We start from the raw sequence: 18,161 nt of genomic DNA on the forward strand, positions 1-18,161 counted from the left end.
TTGTCGTGTTCTGACTGCCTGGCTCAGGGGCGGGAAGATAAGCGGTGGTTCTGGCAAGTGCTGCCCCGCGCTCCGCCAGCAGGTGGTGACCGAGGCCCCGAGTTGGAAGAGGCTCGGCGGTGGCAGGGTGCGAACCCTCGCTCCCCGGGCAGAGTCTCCGACCTGCCGATCGTTCCAAGCTGCCCCAGCTTGGTCCAGCGGTTGGTTGTGTGAGTGCGGGCGAGTCACTTCCCCTATCTGGCCAGAGGCCTGGAGCTCAACCCCCCTCCCCACTCGCTTTGGGCTTTCCTGGCCGGCCGGGAAGGAAAGAGAAGGAGCCGCCCTTCTCGAGGAGAGAAACTTTCCACCCCGAGTGGGGGCGGGGTTGGGGCGGCACAGGAAATGGGTGGGCCCGGGCTGGCGGGCCGGGCCGAGGGGCCCTAAGCGAGGGAGGGGAGGGAGCCTCCTGGAAGGGCCTGCGACGAGTGAGTGACTTATGGGCGGGAGGGAAGAGTTGCAGAGACAGAAGGCGGGGTGGAGTCGCAGTGCTCCAGGCCTCCCCAGAGGCCAGACAAGCCCCGGAGGGGAAATGGGGGCAAGCCCCTGGGCTTGGATGCATGAGACTCCTAGCGGTGCCGACACCCACATTCTATGCCTGGCTTCCCTCAACAGACCTGGGACCTTCAGGGTTGTATGTAAAAGACTTTCTCTTACAGAGGAAACGGAGAACCGCGATGCTGGGTCTAGGAGCTAAACCCGGTGTCAGGTTCCCTCCCCTCCCCCAAAAAAGCCTGAACATTTGCGAATGGTGGGTGCTAAGGCTTCCACACACACAATACCCCACAGCTTCCTGAAAGGAAGAGACTCTGGAGAGGACCTCAAAGTTGCGCACTTAGGCTTACCGGCTGCTCGTCCCCATGCCTCCTGGACACAACTCAGCTGACACTCCTGGCAGATACGACGTCCTGTTCAAACCGAGTACTTATCAAGGACCAGGCTTCTGTCCATTCACAAACCTAGCGGAGCGTTCACGCTGGCAGGCGGAACAGGCTGATGTGGTGCTCTATGGCGGTTCTCGCAGCTCTGCGCCTGACACCTGCAGCGGCTCATTACCAAGCAGGCAGCCCGGCGGGCTGGCGATAAGGGGTCTAATCTAGGTGTGAACAGAGCGGGTAACGCCCCGGGGCAGCCTTCCCAGGGGAGGGAGAGTAAACACACACTCTTCCGTCCGTGATAACGGATTTCGTTTAGTAAGACCGGCAAAATCAGCCAGGTTCTACACTAAATGCTTTCCAAGGTTTCATTCTCAATGATGTAAAAGATGGAACTATAATTATCCCTATTTCACTGAAGTAAAAACTGAGGCTCAGAGCGTTTGTACTTTGCCCAAGGTCACACGCTTGTTGGAAGTCATCTGCTTGTGGGATATTGGGACTACTTTCCCACTTGACAGCTTAAGAGTCAGGTTCTGAAACTGGCAAGTGGGTGCTGCCCACAGGTAGGGCCACCCGGGCTGGCCCCTGACCCTGCTCCTTCCTGCTCTGGTTAATACGTGGGTGGCAGCAGGAGTCTGCCTCTCCCCAGTGTTGAGGCCAGTTGGCTCTGGCTCAGCCCACTGTGATCCTTCACGTTTCTTCTCCTTTCTGGGTCTCTCTTTCTCCAGCCTGTGAAATGGGGCCACCAGTACGTACCTCCCAGGGCTGCGGTCAGGAAGGGAGGCGGCCGGGGCAGCCAGCGCAGGCGAGGGCGGCACCAATTGCTGGTGGCTCCCTGCCCTGGCCCGCGCGCCCCTGACCCGGCCCGCGCCTCCACACCGACTCGGCGCGCAACAAGCGGACGCTGCGGTCCAGGCATCCCCCTCGCCCCTCGCCCCTCGCTCTCCCTCCCGCGCGGGGCCCCGGAAGCCGGGCCGCCCCGCCCCCGCGCTCTCGCCCCGGCCCCCGCCCCCCGCCGGAGCCCCGCCCGCCTTCCGACGGGGGTGCAGCTCCAGGAAACGTCGCGCTCGCCGCTCAGCGCTCCAGCTACACGACGCGCCCCAGACGACCCCGCCGACGCAGCCGGGCCACCCAGCGGGCCCCAGCGGCGGCGGCGGCAAGAGCGGCTCCGGGTCCCGCGCCTCGGACCCCTCCCCACGGACGGGGCGGGCGGCGCCGATAGGAGCCCGGAGGCCATGGGGACCTGGGCCAGGCCAGCGATCGTGGGCCAGCGGGAGCTCCGGGTCTGAGGAACGGGCGGCGGTGGCGGCAGGGCCATGACCTCGGTGTGGAAGCGCTTGCAGCGCGTGGGCAAGCGGGCCGCCAAGTTCCACTTTGTGGCCTGTTACCACGAGCTGGTGGTGGAGTGCACCAAGAAATGGTGAGTGGGAGGGAGGCCTGGGGGACTCCCCAGACTGGCTGGGACCCCATCGGCCTTGGGGGCCTGAGAACCCTGCCCCCAGTCCAGTGACCAAAGAGGCCGCCTACCCCAGCTTAGGCCCTGGTGACCCAGGAACAGAGAAGCGCCGTTGCAGCTTGTGGCATCCCCAGAGTTGAGGGTGTGGGCAGCCTTTGGGGAGTGGAGGTCAGGACTTGCGGGCCTGAGAATCTGTCTGGGCCCACGCTTGCCTCAGCTGCACTCAGGGCTGGGGGAAGGGAGGCCTCCTGGTTTTGGCCAGAGGGATGGTTCAGGGTGGCATCAGAAAAGGGAGCAAGTTTTGCCATCTTCGGGCGGAGGGGCTGGGACAGCAAACACCATGGCCCTAGTCCAGCTCAGAACAAGGATGCTGCCCCTTCCTCCGCTGCCTATTTGTTGAACCAGAGGAACCACCCGCCCCTTCAGCCGGAGTGGGCGCTGGGAGGCTGGATCGGTCTCCACAATATCCTTAAAAGGGGAAACTGAGCGCTGGGAGGGATGGGGAGGGAGGCGGGGAGCAGCTTAAAAGGGCCTGAGGACTGAGGAGGTTGTGGGTCAGTCGTGGAGGAGAGAGCCGGGGGAAGGCAAGGTGGTGGGGTGGGGGGAGATAGGTAAGGGGGTGCAGGACCCCCCAGCCCAGACTGCCAAAGGACCCGGGGCATCTCGTTCACATTCCCCCACCCGCAGCTGCCTGGGCCCCTGCGTCACACCCTAAATATACGTGCTTGCTAGTGTCAGCTTCCCTTGGCTGGATTAGGGCACAGCTGTGGGGGCCTCAGCCGCCAGGCGGGGCTAAATTTAGGCTCCCAAGTGAAAGTACAGGAAGGGACCAGGGGGTCCAAAGGGAGGGGAGTGAGCAGGAGGCCTGGGGTCCTTTGGGCAGCTGTCATATCCCTGATGTTGACTGGGCCAGCCAGAGGGTGGTTCACACCATTCAGCAAGGCCCAGAAAGGACAGGCTGGCTGGGGTAACACAGCACATGGCTGGGACTTGAACTCTGGCCTATGGCTTCTGCCTTCTGCCCCAGCATCCTGGGTGAAGACAGGGGCACGCTGGGCACGGTCCCGGAGAGCTGGCTGAGGGTGTGGGCAGTGTCAACGTGTCTGAGTCACAGGTGGCGGGCAGGGCCTCCTGGGCTTTTTCGCCTGGAGCCCGGGCTAGGAAGCTGCCTCTGCCCAGGTCACAGCTCCCCAGGAGGGTGTGCCCAGCCTGAGTCAGGCTGCCTAGCCAGGCCCCGCCCTCCCTAGGCTCTCACTGTCGTCTTCCCCTTTCTGGGAAGTCCCCATGGCTGCCCTTAGCCATCGCCTGCAGTTTGGGGTCCAGGAGAGGCACTTGGCTCCAGGCTGGAGAGCTCTAGGCTCAGCTGTGTGCCCTTGCCTGGCCCCTAACCTCTCTGGGTCCCAGCATCCTCAGGGGCTGACAGGAGAGCCAGTTATCCTGGCTCAGCCTCCAGAGGGGCAGTGAGCTGGGTGAACCTGAGCGTCCTGGCAAGGGACAGGGTACAGGCAAGGAGGACTTTTATGTTGCCATCTGCCTGATGATCCTCTAAGCATCCCCCCCGTCCTGGGCAGCAGTTGGCCCCTGCAACGCAAAGGGGCCCTCTCCCTTCCAGGCCCAGCCACGTGTCTGGGACTCGGCCCCGCGCAGCTGGCACTCTCCTCTCGCTTTGTCTCTGTCTCCCCACATCTCTGCCTCTCCTCTGAGTCTGCCCTGGCATATGCTGTTTCGGCTTAGATGCCACCTTCTAGAAGTCTTCCCTGGTGACCCTTGTGGGAATCGGGGGGCCCTGCAAAGCAAAGGGCTGGGCATGGAAGGTCCTGGGAGGGTATCGAATGACAAGCTGACCCTATGCCTCTCTGCCTACTTCCCAACCTCTGCCCTCCCCTCCCGACCTTACACCTACCCCCATCCTGGGACCCTGGCACTTGCCATCCTCTCTGCCTGGAGCCTTCCTTCTCCAGACCCTCCTCACATGACCCATTCCCTGCCCCAGAAGGGTCTTGCCTCTCCTTTGCTTGGCTCTGCCCCCACATTGGACTGGGGTAATAGTATGCACTCTACAAATATTTGTGAGTGAATGGACTTCTTTTACTCTGAGTCGGTCTCTCTGTGTCTCTGAGTCTGTGTTTCTTGCAGGGTACTTGTTGTGTTTCTGTCTGTCTCTGTGTGTGCCTGTCTCTCTGTATGACTTTCTTCATACTCCCTGCTGACCCACAGGCCTTTGCCCTCTGGCCCAGGCCTCACCCTGCCTCAGCAGCCCCACCCTGCTCCCCTGTGGCCCCAGATAAGGGGCTGTCTGGGCCCTGTCCTGGGGGAGGGGGATGTGGGCAGAAGGGAGACGAGGAGACAGAAAGGCCCGGTGGGCCTGACTGAGCAGCCCCCTCTCCCCGCTCCACCTCCCAGGCAACCGGATAAGCTGGTGGTAGTGTGGACCCGGCGGAACCGACGCATCTGCTCCAAGGTGAGGGAGGATGTCAACTGGGGGTCCAGGTTGGGGGTGGGGCCAATTGGGGGTGGGGTGGGGTAAGTGGGTCAGGGCTGATGGGTGAGTGGAGTCAGGTTCAGGTTCAGATCAGGATCCACAGAAGGGAGAGAAAGATGGGGTCAAGGTTGGCGATAAGGGTAAGGGGTGAGAGGGAGAGTTAGGATTGCGGGGAGGACTCAGACTGCTCATTGTAGGCCCACAGCTGGCAGCCGGGCATCCAGAACCCATACCGGGGCACCGTAGTGTGGATGGTACCTGAGAATGTGGACATCTCTGTGACCCTATACAGGGTAAGTCTCTAGCCCTCCTGCACAGATGGGAATGAGCCGGTGATTGCAACCCTTGGGCAGCCACAGGAGGCCCCTGGTGCTGTTATCCATCCAAATAGAAAAGAACAGAGTGGTGAGACCAAGAATCACGGCAGGGGACCTATTCAGCGTTGAGTGGCCCAGGAGGTCTCCTTGGAGGAGGAAGCATTTAGCCGCCACATGGAGAGAGCTGGGATCAGGAGAAGCCAGGGAGCATACCTGGCAGGAGGGCTCAGCATGTGTGAAGGCCCCACACAGTCACCTCCCGAGCCAGCACAGGCTCTTCTCCCTGCCCTGTCCCCACCGCAGTAGGCTCTGTACTCACCGGTGCCCCCTTTTCCCAGGACCCACACGTGGACCAGTACGAGGCCAAAGAGTGGACGTTTGTTATTGAGAATGTGAGTGGCTGGGGCGGGCTGGAGCCTGGGGTCTCGGGGACTCTGGGGCAGCACTGATGCTCCTTCTTCCTGCCCCCAGGAGTCCAAGGGGCAGCGGAAGGTGCTGGCCACGGCCGACGTGGACCTGGCCCGCCACGCAGGGCCTGTGCCTGCCCAAGTCCCACTGCGGCTGCGGCTGAAGCCCAAGTCGGTGAAGGTGGTGCAGGCCGAGCTGAGCCTCACTCTCTCTGGGGTGCTGCTGCGGGAGGGCCGTGCCACGTGAGTGTCCAACCGCCCTCCTGGGCCCTAGTCTATAAACTCTGACCGTAACCCTCACCCCTGACCTCTGACCCCCAGGGATGATGACATGCAGAGTCTTGCGAGCCTCATGAGCATGAAGCCTAGCGACGTGGGCAACTTGGAAGACTTTGCTGAGAGTGATGAGGAGGAGGCCAATGGTCCAGGGGGCCCGGAGGCACGGGCTCGTGTCCTCCAGCCAGGTGGGCTCACAGCTGTGGATTGAGAGCACCAAGACCTAGGGAGGGTGGAGGATGACCCGGGCCAAAATCCACTTGCTGTTTGGGGGCAGGGCCAGCTTGTGCACGCCCAGTGGTCGGAGCGCACTATTGCCAGGTGGTCCCAACCTGCCCAGCAGCCCTGATTGTCCTGCAGAACGGGTTTCCAGTACCTCCCCCCCCACAACCCCGTGCTCCTGGCCCTCCCCTCACCCCTGAGTACTTGCCTGCCCACGTACCTGCCCCTGAGACAGCTGGGCCAAAAGCGCAGAGAGGGGCTGCAGTCCAGGCTCGCCACCCCTCGCTACCCAACCTCGTCCCTCCCTTTTGCTTGTTAAGGCTTTTTTTTCCATCTGTCCTTGTCGGTCCTGTCTCTTCCTCTGCACCTGTGGGCCTTTCTCTTCTCGTAGGCTGGGGCGGTTCCCTGAGGCTGGGGCATTTCCCAGGTAGGCCCAGCATTCTAGTTGTGGGGTGGGGCTCAGACCTGCAGGGCCCTTCCCTGGGCTGAACCTGCCCCCAACGCCCCACCCGCAGATACTTCTCGGGAGCTGAAGACACTCTGTGAGGAGGAGGAAGAGGGCCGATTTCGGCCCCGGCAGGCAGGTGAGGCCCAGGCTGGGTTTGGGACGGTGGAGACTGGAGCTTCAGCCTCAGGGCCCAGGCCTCAGCATCCCCCTTCCTTCTCCCCAGCTGCCAGCCCTTCTAGTGCCGAGGATACCAACCCAGCCCCTGTGAGTGCCCCTGTGCCCCCAGCCAGGGCCTGCCGGGGCCAGGGGTCAGAACCAGCTCCTGTGGCAGGGGGCCAGGTGGGGCCCAAGGCCCCAGGGCCCCCCGGAACCCCACCAGAGACAAGGTAAGCTTTGGAGTCAGCTCCGGCCCCCCCTCCCCTGTCTACTCTTAAGAAGTTGCACACCCCTTGCCAACCTGCCTTTCCAGGGTCCCAGCAATCTGAGAGGTGGGGGGGGGCGCTGAGAGCGGGGGGCCAAACGAGCCCCTGCAACGCACCCTCCTGCTCTCTCCTCAGGTCCTCAAGACAGCCAGGCCAGGACGCGGCCCCCAGCCCGGCCCCTCGGCTCCGGAAAGGCTCTGATGCCCCCTGGCCCCCAGTCCCCCAAGGGGGAGATGAGGCCCCCAACGCCTCAGGGGCTCCCCCAGCAGGCATGAATTCTGCTGTGGAGACCCAGGCCTGGGCAAGCCCTCAGAAAGGGACAGAGGCCCAGGGAGCCGGGCTGGGCCCAGGCATTGAGGACAGAGGTTCCAGCAACTCTTTGGAAGGGCAGAAACCCAAGGTTGAGGAGGGGGGCATTGGGGACAGGCCAGAGGCTAGTGGGGTGGACACTGAGCCTGGGTCAGGAGTCAGAGAGGTGAACAGTAAGAGGTCAGAGGTTAGAGCTGAGGAGGCTGAAGAAAGTTTAGAAGTTGGTCAGGTGGATGCTGAGCAGAGGTCAAAGGTGAGACATGTGGACACTAAGGGACCAGAGGCTGCAGGGGTGACATCTGAGGCAAGATTCAAGGGAACTCCTGAGGCTCCTCCAAGGGGCTCTCAGGGGAGGACAGGGGTCAGGACCAAGGAAGAGGATCCCACCATCCTGAGCCCCCCCGCAGCAGAGCCGGCAGGGCAATCCAGGCATCTCAGTGACCTCAGGGGGGCCAGGGCTGCTGCGGGCCAGGAGAGAGAGGGTGCAGAGGTGAGGGGTGGAGCCCCTGGTGTTGGGGGGACAGGCCTGGAGCAGGGCCCCTCTGTTGGAACAGCAAGCGCCAGGCCCCAGGTGAGCCAGTACCAGGGGGCCCCACCAGCAGCTGACCAGGGGGTGATGTCCAGGGATTTGAGTGTCCTGGGAACAGAAACTGGGGTGACAGAATCAGAATTATTGGGGACCCAGGAGACAGAAGTGGGTGGGTCAGGGTCCCCCGAGACAGAGACTGAGACAGCAGAAGTGGAGATATTGGGGACCCAGGAGACAGAGGCAGTGAGATCAGGGGTCCTGGAGTCAGAGGCTGCTGAGATGGCAGAGTCTGAGGAACTAGAGACCCAGAAAACAGAAGTAAGGGTTTTAGGGGCCCCAGGGGCAGAGGCCGGGATGGCAGAGTGTGAGGTACTGGGGACCCAGGAAACAGAGGCTGTGGGTACAGGAGTTCTGGGGACAAAGACTACAATGTCAGAGATTGAGATACTAGGGATCCAGGAGATATCTGGGGGTTCACGGGTACTGAAGATAGAAGCTGAGATCGCAGAATCTGAAATACTGGGGGCCCAGGAGACAGAGGTGGGGTGTTCAGGGGTCTCAGAGATAAAATCTAAGATAACAGGGATGCAGGAGACAGAGTTAGGGGGTTCTGAGGTCCCAGGGATCGAGACTGAGACAGCAGAAGCTGAGATACTGGAGACCCAGGAGATGGCAGCTGGGGGTTCACGGGTCCCAGGGACGGAGACTGAGACACTGAGGACCCAGGAGACAGAGGTAGGGGGTTCAGGGGCCCCAGGGGCAGAGACTGAGACATTGGGGACCCAGGAGACAGAGGTGGAAGACTCACAGTTCTCAGGGCCAGAGGCCAGAATGGCAAAGGCTCAGGGTCTGAGGACTCAACAGACAGAAACTACAGTTTTAGAGGCTGAGAAGGCAAAGGCTAAGACTTCTGGTGTCCAGAAGGCAGAGATTGGACTCTGGGAGACCCTCAAATATGAGGCTTTAGGGGCCCCAGTCATAAAGCATGGAATTTTAGGGTCCCAGGGAGCAGAGGCAGAAACTACAGTTTTGAGGGGCCAGGAGGTGGAAGCTGGGATTTTGGGGGTTTCAGAGGCCATGTCTGGGGTTTGGGGGGCCGAGGAGGCAGGGACGGAGGTTTCAGGGGCTTCAGAGAACCAATCTGGTATTTTTGAGGCCCAGGAAGCAGAGGTTGGGGTCTCAGGAACCGAGAAGGGAAAAGAAGCTGAGGGAAACCTCCCAGAGGCCAGCCTGATTGAGGCACAGGTGGCCAGTGGGGCAGGGGCTGGGCTGCCCAGGCCCTCGGGGGCCTCTTCCCCAGAGGAGCCTGAAGAGGACAGGAGGCTGCTGGACAGCCAGGTAGGGATGGGGGCTGCCGAGGGCCCAGTCTGCTGCTTCCCACTAACCTGGGCTGAGCTAATGGCTTTGCATGGACCCACCTGGCCGACTGGGGTGGGGTGGGACAGGGGCTCAGCTTCAAGGAGCCCCTCACCCCCTCCTCTCTCAGGGTGCCCTGGCTCCCCCGCCCTGTCTTCCCTGGGTTGCATGGAGCAGGACACTCCTAAAGCTGATTTTCCGGGCTGACCTTGAGGTGTGGCTGCTGGTGACCTCTGATATTGCCTGGGGGCCACTGACCTTTTAGGTGACCTTGGTAGATAACACTGGAGCTGGAAACCCTTTTGCCTGACCCTAAGGCCCTGGCCAGTGGTCCATGGTGACTCCTGCAAACCCAGAGCTGGAGCTGTTTTGTGCCCAAGGGGCAGACGGCACAAGTCCCATGTCTGCATTCCCTAAGCCCATCCCTGTGTCCCCAGGCACCACCCGCCCCGGTCAGCTTCAGTCAGTCCCTGCTGGAGTGGTGCCAGGAAGTCACCACCGGCTACCGTGGCGTCCGCATCACCAACTTCACGACATCCTGGCGCAACGGCTTGGCCTTCTGTGCCATCCTGCACCGATTCTACCCGGACAAGATGTGAGCTGCCAGAGGGAGTGGGAGTGAATGGGGGAGGCTGCCAGGAGGGGAGGGTGGTGTGAATCCAGCCTCTGATCAGCGCTCTCTCTGCAGCGACTTTGCCTCCCTGGACCCACTCAACATCAAACAGAACAACAAGCAGGTGAGACAGGGTGGGAGTGGTGCCTGGAGGGAAGGAGGATCCAGAGCCAGGCCTAAGCTAAGATTGGGGTTCCTTGTCCGTCTGTGTGTAGGAGAGGAATCTGTGGGCTTCATGGCCCCAGCTGTGGCTTTTGGAAGTTCTGCCACTTAGTACCCTTTTGGTCTTTATATTTTTCGTTTTCCCGAGTTTAGCTTTGTTTTTTTTAAGCATATTTCCACCAGATGGTTTTTCCCAAAACCACCCCGTTTGGTGTGCAGTTGCTGGGTAACACAGGGGCGGGCCATGTTGCTACATTTCCCCCAATAGGAAGGTGAAGGCGTTGTTGGCAAACCCAGGCGTGCCAGTCGCAGGGACCTCCTCATCGTTCCGGGGCGGGGCGGCAGCGTCGCTGGCTGACCCGCCGCCTCTGACCCTAACGAACGCACCTCCCTAGGCCTTTGATGGCTTCGCGGCCCTGGGCGTGTCGCGGCTTCTGGAGCCGGCGGACATGGTGCTGCTGTCGGTGCCCGACAAGCTCATCGTCATGACGTACCTGTGCCAGATCCGCGCCTTCTGCACGGGGCAGGAGCTGCAGCTGGTGCAGCTGGAGGGCGGCGGCGGCGCCGGCACGTACCGCGTGGCCAGCGCCCAGTCGAGCCCGCCCGACGAACTGGACGCCGGCGACCTGGCGCAGCGCCTGCGCGAGCACCGGGCCGAGGCGCCCCAGGAATCCCAGGAGGCCGCGACCCGAGCGGACGGGACGGCCCCCGAGGCGGCCTCCAAGGACCGCGGGGCCGAGGCCGCCCAGGAGGCGCGCTCCGCGGAGGCCCCGGCCGACGGCCCTGGAGCCCGGGCGTCCGTGCCCCCGACAGAGGGGCTGGTGAACGGGATGGAGGCCCCGGGCGCCGCGGGCGGCGTGAGGCTGCGGCGGCCGTCGGTCAACGCGGAGGCCGGGCCCGTGCCCCCGCCGCGCGCGCACGGCTCCTTCTCCCACGTGCGCGACGCTGACCTGCTGAAGAAGAGGCGCTCGCGGCTGCGGAACAGCAGCTCCCTCTCGGGGGACGACCCGGACTCGGGAGCCGCGGGAGCCGCCGGAGCGGCGGCGGTGAGTGCCCTCCAGCGGCGCGGGGGTCGGGGGAGCAGGGCAGAGCAGGGGCGGGTCTTGAGGGGCCCCAAGGGCAGGGCTGGCGCGGGGCGGGGGGCGGTGGCTCCAGGGCGTCCGGCCTCTGCAAGATGCGGGGAGGCGCCTGATTTGAGGCACCGGTGCTGCGGAAGTCCCGCTCGAGGACAGGACGAGGTAGCCGCGCCAACTCCTCAGCGGGGGCGCCAGTGCCCAGGCCGGCCGATTTTTTTTAAAAAAATGAATTTATCTATTTATTTATTTTTGGCTGCGTTGGGTCTTTGTTGCTGCGCGTGGGAGCAGTGCGCGGGTTTCTCATTGCTGTGGCTTCTCTTGCTGCGGAGCACGGGCTTCAGTAGTTGTGGCTCGCAGGCTCAGTAGTTGTGGCGCACGGGCTTAGTTGCTACGCGACATGTGGGATCTTCCCGGACCTGGACTCGAACCTGTGTGCCCTACGTTGGCAGGCGGATTCTTAACCACTGCACCACCAGGGAAGCCCTGCCGCTGGTTTTTGCTGCCAGCCTTGGGATGCAGGCTAGTGCTTTTTAACGCTTGGCAACCAGTTAGTGGAATCAGGCTGTAGCAGGAAGTTCCCAGAAGGCTCCGTGTAGTCAGCGCTCTTTATGGACTGTAAAGTGGGTTGGGGCGTTTTTTTCCCTGCCGGTGGCACGGGGTCTACCGGCAGCCACCACTTTCCTGTAAGCTGGGAACTGGGTTTCTATACTCAGGGGAGCTCTCCAGGGCCTTCCAACCCCAAGACACTGACTTGGATCCTTAACTCTAGACACTGGAAACCAGTTTCCTGTCTTCTCTGATAATGGAAAGTTGGAGATGGGAGACTCTGCTGGGTGCCCATGTTCCCCCATCCCTTGCAGGTCTCAGGTCAGCCTCCCAGGGTGTCTTATGGTCAATTCACTGAAGAAGAGATGGTTCCAGGGAGGGCAGGGATTTGCTCAAGGACTCACAGCCACTGAAGTTCTGGCCATGGGCTTCCCAGCAGCACCGTCCTGGACAACAGGGGCAGCTCTGTCAGGCTGCTTCAAGCCTTCAGCTGCCCAGGGATGACCCCTAAGTTCTAAGGAAAAGAGGGAATAAACTGGGAGAGGCTTTTTGGAAGAAGCAGCCACTTGAGCCAGGCTGATAAGATGGGCAGCTTTTCCCAGGTGAAGAATCGGAGGGCTGGTTCTCAAGATGTGGGACCTCACAAGTAAAAATGTGGCAGCAGGAAAGCTCAGGTCTCATTTAGGGAACTGCCAGTCACCTCCCTTAAGGTCCGCAGGCGGTGATGAGGCTGGCCTGGAGAGCAGGACCCCTGAGTGCAGGGTCAGAGGTGCAGCATCGAGCCTATGAATGAGAAACAGGAAGGGCATCAGAGGCACCCATAGGAACTGTGCTATCCTGGCCTGTGTTGTTCTCTGGCCAAAGCCGCCTTAATGTGTCTCCATGGCTCTATATATCTTAAAACAGGAGGCCCCATCTTTCTGGGCCCAAGTCCCAGCATCTGGTCCTTCCAAGCCAGGCCCCCCCTCTCCAACCGTTGTCCCACAGGAGATGTATGACCCATGGGGCTGGAGGGGATGCTTCTTCATTGGTCACTCCCATCGCCCATCCCCCATGCGTACAGTAGGGAGGAGGTAGGGACTGCCCCTGACTTTGCGAGCTCCCAGAGACCTGGATGGGTTGAAGTCAGTCACCTTGAAGCTGGGGCAGGGCTGAAGCAATGCCATGAGGAGGGCAGGGTGCCTCTGGTGTGGCCCAGCAAGGCTTCCTGGAGGAGGGGCCACACATGAGGGTGTAGAAAGGGGAATTTGGGTCAGACATGAGGAAGCGTTGGAATTCCCATCAAGGCTGCCATGAGTAAGCTTAGTTGCTGCTGAGGTTGGGGTTTCTCCACTCTCCTGCATCCGCCTACCCTGTTGGTTGAGCACTTGCTTTATGCCTGGTCTGCCCCCTCAACCCCTCAGCAACTGTTCCTTCTGGGAAGGAACAGTTACCCCATTTTGCAAGTGGAAATGTTGAGGCTCAGGGATATGAAAAGATAAAGGGAGTTGATACTGGTGTGAACCTCGGTTCTGACACTGAACTCTAAAATAGCGCCGTCTACTGGGCCCAGCACTATGAACTGGCTGTGTGACCTTGGACAAGCCACGTAATCTCTCTGTGCTCTTTTCCTGAGAATGAGAAATAAAGACATGAAAGCTTTTTGCAAAGTGGCATTGAGGTACTCCTGCAGGGTGTTGTCAAAAGAGGGGAACTGTGAGGGACTTCCCTGGCAGTCCAGTGGTTAAGAATCCGCACTTCCACTGCAGGGGGCACGGGTTCGATCCCTGATCGGGGAACTAAGATCCCACATGCCACACGGTGAAGCCAAAACAAACAAACAGACAAACAAACGGGCAAGCAACAAAAAAGAGGAGAACCCCAACCTGAGTGTACTCTATTAAAAAAATTTATTTTAAAAAGGGGGGGACTGTGTTTTTCTCCAGATGTCTTTCTGGAGCCCTGCAACCCCCAGGGGCTTGTATGTCCTTTACATACAAGGACACAGGGGTGTGACTGGGCCAGAGGCAAACAGCAAATTGGTGGCCAAGCTTGGGAACAAACTTTTGGGTTAGACAGCCCTAGGCCTGGGCCGGGCCCTGTTTGAGTGTCATCTCTGACCCTCTGTTTCCTCATCTGTAAAGTGGGAATGGTAACCTTCCCCACCTCACAGTGTTCTTGGGAAAACTAAATGAGTCGATGCACATACAGCACCCAACACACAAATAGATGCTTAATGCATATCAGCCATCACTGTTAACTGGTGCACCCTGAGTGCATTCTCTGGACCCCAACCTGTCTGCAGGGGCTGCTGCTGCTTAGGGAGACAGGAGTAACCAACAGCTGTGACGGGAGAGGCCCTGGGGGCTAGGGTGGGAGTCGGGAAGGCTTCAGGAGGCCTGAAAGTTAGGGAGGGAGGAAGAAAGCCCTGTGAAGGGGCCCCTGGAGGAGGTGGGGCTGAGCTGGGTCAGGAAGGTCGAGCTGGCATCTAGCTGCCCAAGGCAGAGGCCGCTCCAGGCTGAGGAAGCAATTTGGGGAAGCGAAAGTCCACCACTGGGGCCGGAGGGTGGCATCTGGGTGGGGCTCGGGGCACTAGGAGTTGAGGCTGGAGCTGCCACCAGGCCATGGCAACGAGGCTGGGGGCCGAGAGGGGGTGTGAAGAGAGTGACACCACTGGGGGAGAAGGTTGAGGGAGACCTTTCAGTTGTGGCTTGAGTGTAAAGTCAGCAGGCAGGGCATGGGGGGCGGCTGGTGAAGAGGCCGCCACCTACCCAGGCCAGAGAGGAGGGCCCCTGAGCAGGGGACGTCCAGGGCTGCCTCTCAGAGTTGCAGGGTCGGGGTGGCTCAACACTTTCTCCCCACCTTGTGACCTGGAAAGGTGGCCAGAGCAGGAGCCATCAAGGGGGCCTGGCTATCAGCTGAGCTGAAACTTGGGGGCCCCCAGGGCTGACAGTGCCAGCAAGTTGCCAGGGGTGGGGCACATGAGGGGCCAGCGCTGCCCTTCCGGGCTGAAGTTGGGAGGTGCAGCTAGCTGCCTGTTCCGTTCCAAGTGTTACTCGGCGAGCACAGCATTCTCTAGGTGTGGGGACTGAGAAGATGGGAGGGTGCCCCTTTCGGCCAGGAGATGGAGGTACTGGTGGCTGCATCAGCTCAGCTCAGTGTCACTGTGCGGGGCCCTGGCCATGATGGAGATGCTAGCACTAGGTGACAGAGTCTGAGGTGGCCTGAAGGAGTTTCATGGGGGAGGGGACAGAAGGGGAAAGGAGAGGCCCCAGCTGGGCCCTTCACAGCCTTTCACCCCCGACTCAGACTCACAAAGGCCCTGTGACGGGCTTCCCTGGTGGCGCAGTGGTTGAGAGTCCGCCTGCCGATGCAGGGGACACGGGTTCGTGCCCTGGTCCGGGAAGATCCCACGTGCTGCGGAGCGGCTGGGCCCGTGAGCCACGGCCGCTGAGCCTGCGCGTCCGGAGCCTGTGCTCCGCAACGGGAGAGGCCACAACAGTGAGAGGCCCGGGTACCGCAAAAAAAAAAAAAAAAAAAAAAAAAAGCCCTGTGAGGCCCCAGGAAGGAGGACTGCGAGGCACAGCCAGTGGGAGGGGACTGGCCCAGGACCACAGGGCCAGGGGTGGTGAAGGCCTTTGCTCTAGGAGGCCCTTCCCCAGAAGGGATGGGGGTGGAGTTCTGTGCATGCAGGACCCCGAAGCTGCAGGGCCTGGAACTGAGGTCCCCCCTCCCCTGTGTGAGTGGGGCTCCGGCTGGCCCCAGGGCGGGCTGTTGGGGAGCCCCTCCAAGCCCTTACTGGCTTCCTCCTTCACAGGAAGTCGTGAGCCCTGACCCCAGCCCTGCCCCACAGCAGGCGCCTGGTGAGTAGTTTTGAAGGGGTGGCGACTCAGCTGAACTCGGGCTGCTCACAGATCCTGAACTGGGGACAGGTGTTAGTTGGGGGTGCCTTAGCCTGGTTTCTGTCCGCAGGTGGGACTCCACCATCGGAGGAGCTACCCCCAAGCCCAGCGGAGGAGGCCGGGCTGGTAAGGAGGGCTGAGGTGGGAGGAGTGATGGGTGGGCTTCCTAGGCAGAGCCTGGGCTCAGCCCACCCTGTCCCTTGCCCCTGCTTTCCACCCCAGCAACGGTTCCAGGACACAAGTCAGTATGTGTGCGCGGAGCTACAGGCCCTGGAGCAGGAACAGAGGCAGATAGATGGGCGGGCGGCCGAGGTTGAGACGCAGCTGAGGAGCCTCATGGAATCAGGTGGGGCGGGCATCTGGCGTCCACACCCCAGCACGTGCCACCACGGCTCCCCCACCCTGCAGCTCTTTCTGACCCTGGGAGGAGTGGGAGGAGACAAGGCTGGGGTCGGTCATCGTCCCCATTTACAGCCGGGCACCCTGAGGCCCCCCGCCAGGGAAGCAGCTTGCTGGAGGCACACAGCTCAGGTTTCTGAGACGCCACAAGGGAGCAGACACCATCCCCCTGCCCCCAGCCTCCCTGCTGCTGACACAGGGGTCAGTGGCAGTCCTGGTGACTTCCCTGGCCCCGTTCAGGTGCCAACAGGCTGCAGGAGGAGGTTCTGATCCAGGAGTGGTTCACACTGGTCAACAAGAAGAACGCTCTCATCCGGAGGCAGGACCAGCTGCAGCTGCTGTGAGTGCTGGTCATTCCCTGTCCAGGCCCCACCCCTGCCCACCCAGGGCTGGCGGAGCAGATGGAATCTTAACGACTTTAATCAGAACTGTTCACTGCTTTCTTCTTTCTCTAAATTTTTTTAAAAGAAATTGCTCAACCATCTTAATTTTCCCCCTAATTTCCTGTATAAAGTGTATACTTCTTAAATTGGTACTATTTTTATGAATGAGAAAATCGAGGCCCAAAGAAAAATGTGGCAGGTCAGTGCTGAGTGCCCCAGATTGACCCTGTTCCTTTACGGGAAGGAACACTGAGCCTTAGAGACAGCTGAGCTGGTTTCCTGAGTGGGCTCAGAAGCAATTCTGGGCTTCATGGCCTTTATAGCCCTGCATGGTGGAGGTGGTTTTGCCTCGCTTTTACATCTTGGGTCATTTTTCAGAATAATTTTAGTCTAATGCTTGCTGTTTATGAATAATATCCATCTAAATAATCCTTCTGGGTTGTTTCTTATTTGTTAAAAAGGGGGTGGGATGAGGGGAGGAGACAATATAAACACCCAGCAGCTGGGGAACAGTTGAAACAAAAGAGGGACTTCCCTAGCGGTCCAGTGGTTAGGACTCCATGCTTCCACTGCAGCGGGCCGGGGTTTGATCCCTGTTGAGGGAACGAAGATCCCGCATGCCGCCCAAAAAACAAAAACAGAAGGGATGATTCCCAGCCGGGACTAGGGTATAGCTCTGACCTCGGTCCAGCCATCTGTGGGAACTGGCGGTGAGGTGGGGTGGAGGGGGTGCCAGGGAGCTGTCAGAACCCTGGGCGCGCCCTGCCATTCCTCTCTTCCTGACCTGGCTCCCCACCCACCAGCATCGAAGAGCAGGACTTGGAGCGGAGGTTCGAGATGCTGAGCCGGGAGCTACGGGCCATGTTGGCCATTGAAGGTGGGAGATGGGGCCCGGAGGCCGGGGACCAGGACCGGGCAGGGGCTGGCGCCTCCTGACCCTCAGCCTCCTCTGCCCTCAGACTGGCTGAAAACGGCCGCGCAGCAGCACCGGGAGCAGCTCCTGCTGGAGGAGCTGGTGTCGCTGGTGAACCAGCGCGACGAGCTGGTCCGGAACCTGGACCAGAAGGAGCGGACGTGAGTGGGGCCGGAATGCGCTGGGACCTGGGAGGCTCCGGGGTGGCTCTCGGAGGCGTGCTCGGCCTGGACCCCGGGGGCGGCCTTTCTGTGGGGCCCGACGCTGGGGCTGACTTGAACCCGTTCCCTCCCAGCGCCCTGGAGGAGGACGAGCGCCTGGAGCGCGGTCTGGAGCAGCAGCGCCGCAAGCTGAGCCGGCAGCTGAGCCGGCAGCTGAACCGGCGCGAACGCTGTGTGCTGAGCTGAGGCCGCGAGGGCCCAGACGTTTTCGCCCCTCCCGGTCCGTCCAGAGGGCAGCTTTTCTCCCCGTCGCGCCCGGTCGCCGCTTCGGGCCTGCGCTCCGGGAGGAGACCGGACCCTCCCCGATGCCGCGCGTGGCCAGTAGGGGCCGTCGTCACCCTTTACCAGGAGGGGACGCGCGGCCCTTCAGGCCCCGACGGATAGGGGCGGCAGGGCGGCCGCGCCGCCTGGGCGTATTTATTAGTCCGTGTGAGTGTGTGTGTGTGTGTGTGTTCGTGGTGGGCTGGGGGGTCCCAGGCGCGCCCCCCAGAACCCCTCCCCGAGGGCAGCCGGCCAGCACCGAGGGAGAGGGATGGCTCGTGAACCGCCGCGTCCCCGCCCTCCCCCCTCTTCCTGTTCCTTGCGAGAAATAAAGTTAGAAAAGGCCAAGCCGGTGCTCCGGGGCTTTCTCAGGACGACTGGGGCTTTCAATAGACGGAAGGGGGTGGGGTCTCGGCGGATAATGTTGTCTGTGATCCTTACTGGGGCTGTGTGGAGTTGAGGTTCTCAGATGCCGGCAGAGGCCAGACCAGAGGCTTGACCTCTGCCTTCGAAGGATGATGGGGTTTGGATTGTTGATCACTGTAGGGAAGTCCCATTTCGAAAGGAG

At 61.2% G+C, this 18,161-nt stretch overlaps 1 protein-coding gene across 6 annotated transcripts; it reads left to right on the forward strand.

The window, feature by feature from the left end:
• The first annotated feature begins 2,139 nt into the window (after positions 1–2,139).
• Positions 2,140–17,941, forward strand: EHBP1L1 (EH domain binding protein 1 like 1). 6 transcript variants are annotated; one of them, XM_059068012.2, is made up of 21 exons: positions 2,140–2,334; positions 4,774–4,831; positions 5,050–5,145; positions 5,508–5,561; positions 5,641–5,819; positions 5,898–6,040; positions 6,466–6,501; positions 6,590–6,658; positions 6,746–6,908; positions 7,080–7,344; positions 8,938–9,120; positions 9,576–9,733; positions 9,827–9,875; positions 10,309–10,959; positions 15,332–15,377; positions 15,487–15,542; positions 15,639–15,762; positions 16,056–16,155; positions 17,002–17,075; positions 17,158–17,272; positions 17,407–17,941. In XM_059068012.2, exons 1-21 carry the CDS (start codon positions 2,231–2,233, stop codon positions 17,516–17,518), a joined length of 2,835 nt encoding a protein of 944 aa, XP_058923995.1. In that variant the 5' UTR covers positions 2,140–2,230; the 3' UTR covers positions 17,519–17,941. The 6 variants fall into 6 exon arrangements, 5 of the variants coding, with proteins under 5 accessions (XP_058923995.1, XP_058923996.1, XP_058923989.1 ...); XM_059068013.2 differs by having other exon boundaries at positions 8,944–9,120; XM_059068006.2 differs by having other exon boundaries at positions 7,080–9,120.
• The last annotated feature ends 220 nt before the right edge of the window (positions 17,942–18,161 follow it).

Source organism: Kogia breviceps, chromosome 7, assembly GCF_026419965.1.
Source record: "Kogia breviceps isolate mKogBre1 chromosome 7, mKogBre1 haplotype 1, whole genome shotgun sequence".
In the NCBI taxonomy this organism is placed as follows: domain Eukaryota; kingdom Metazoa; phylum Chordata; class Mammalia; order Artiodactyla; family Physeteridae; genus Kogia; species Kogia breviceps.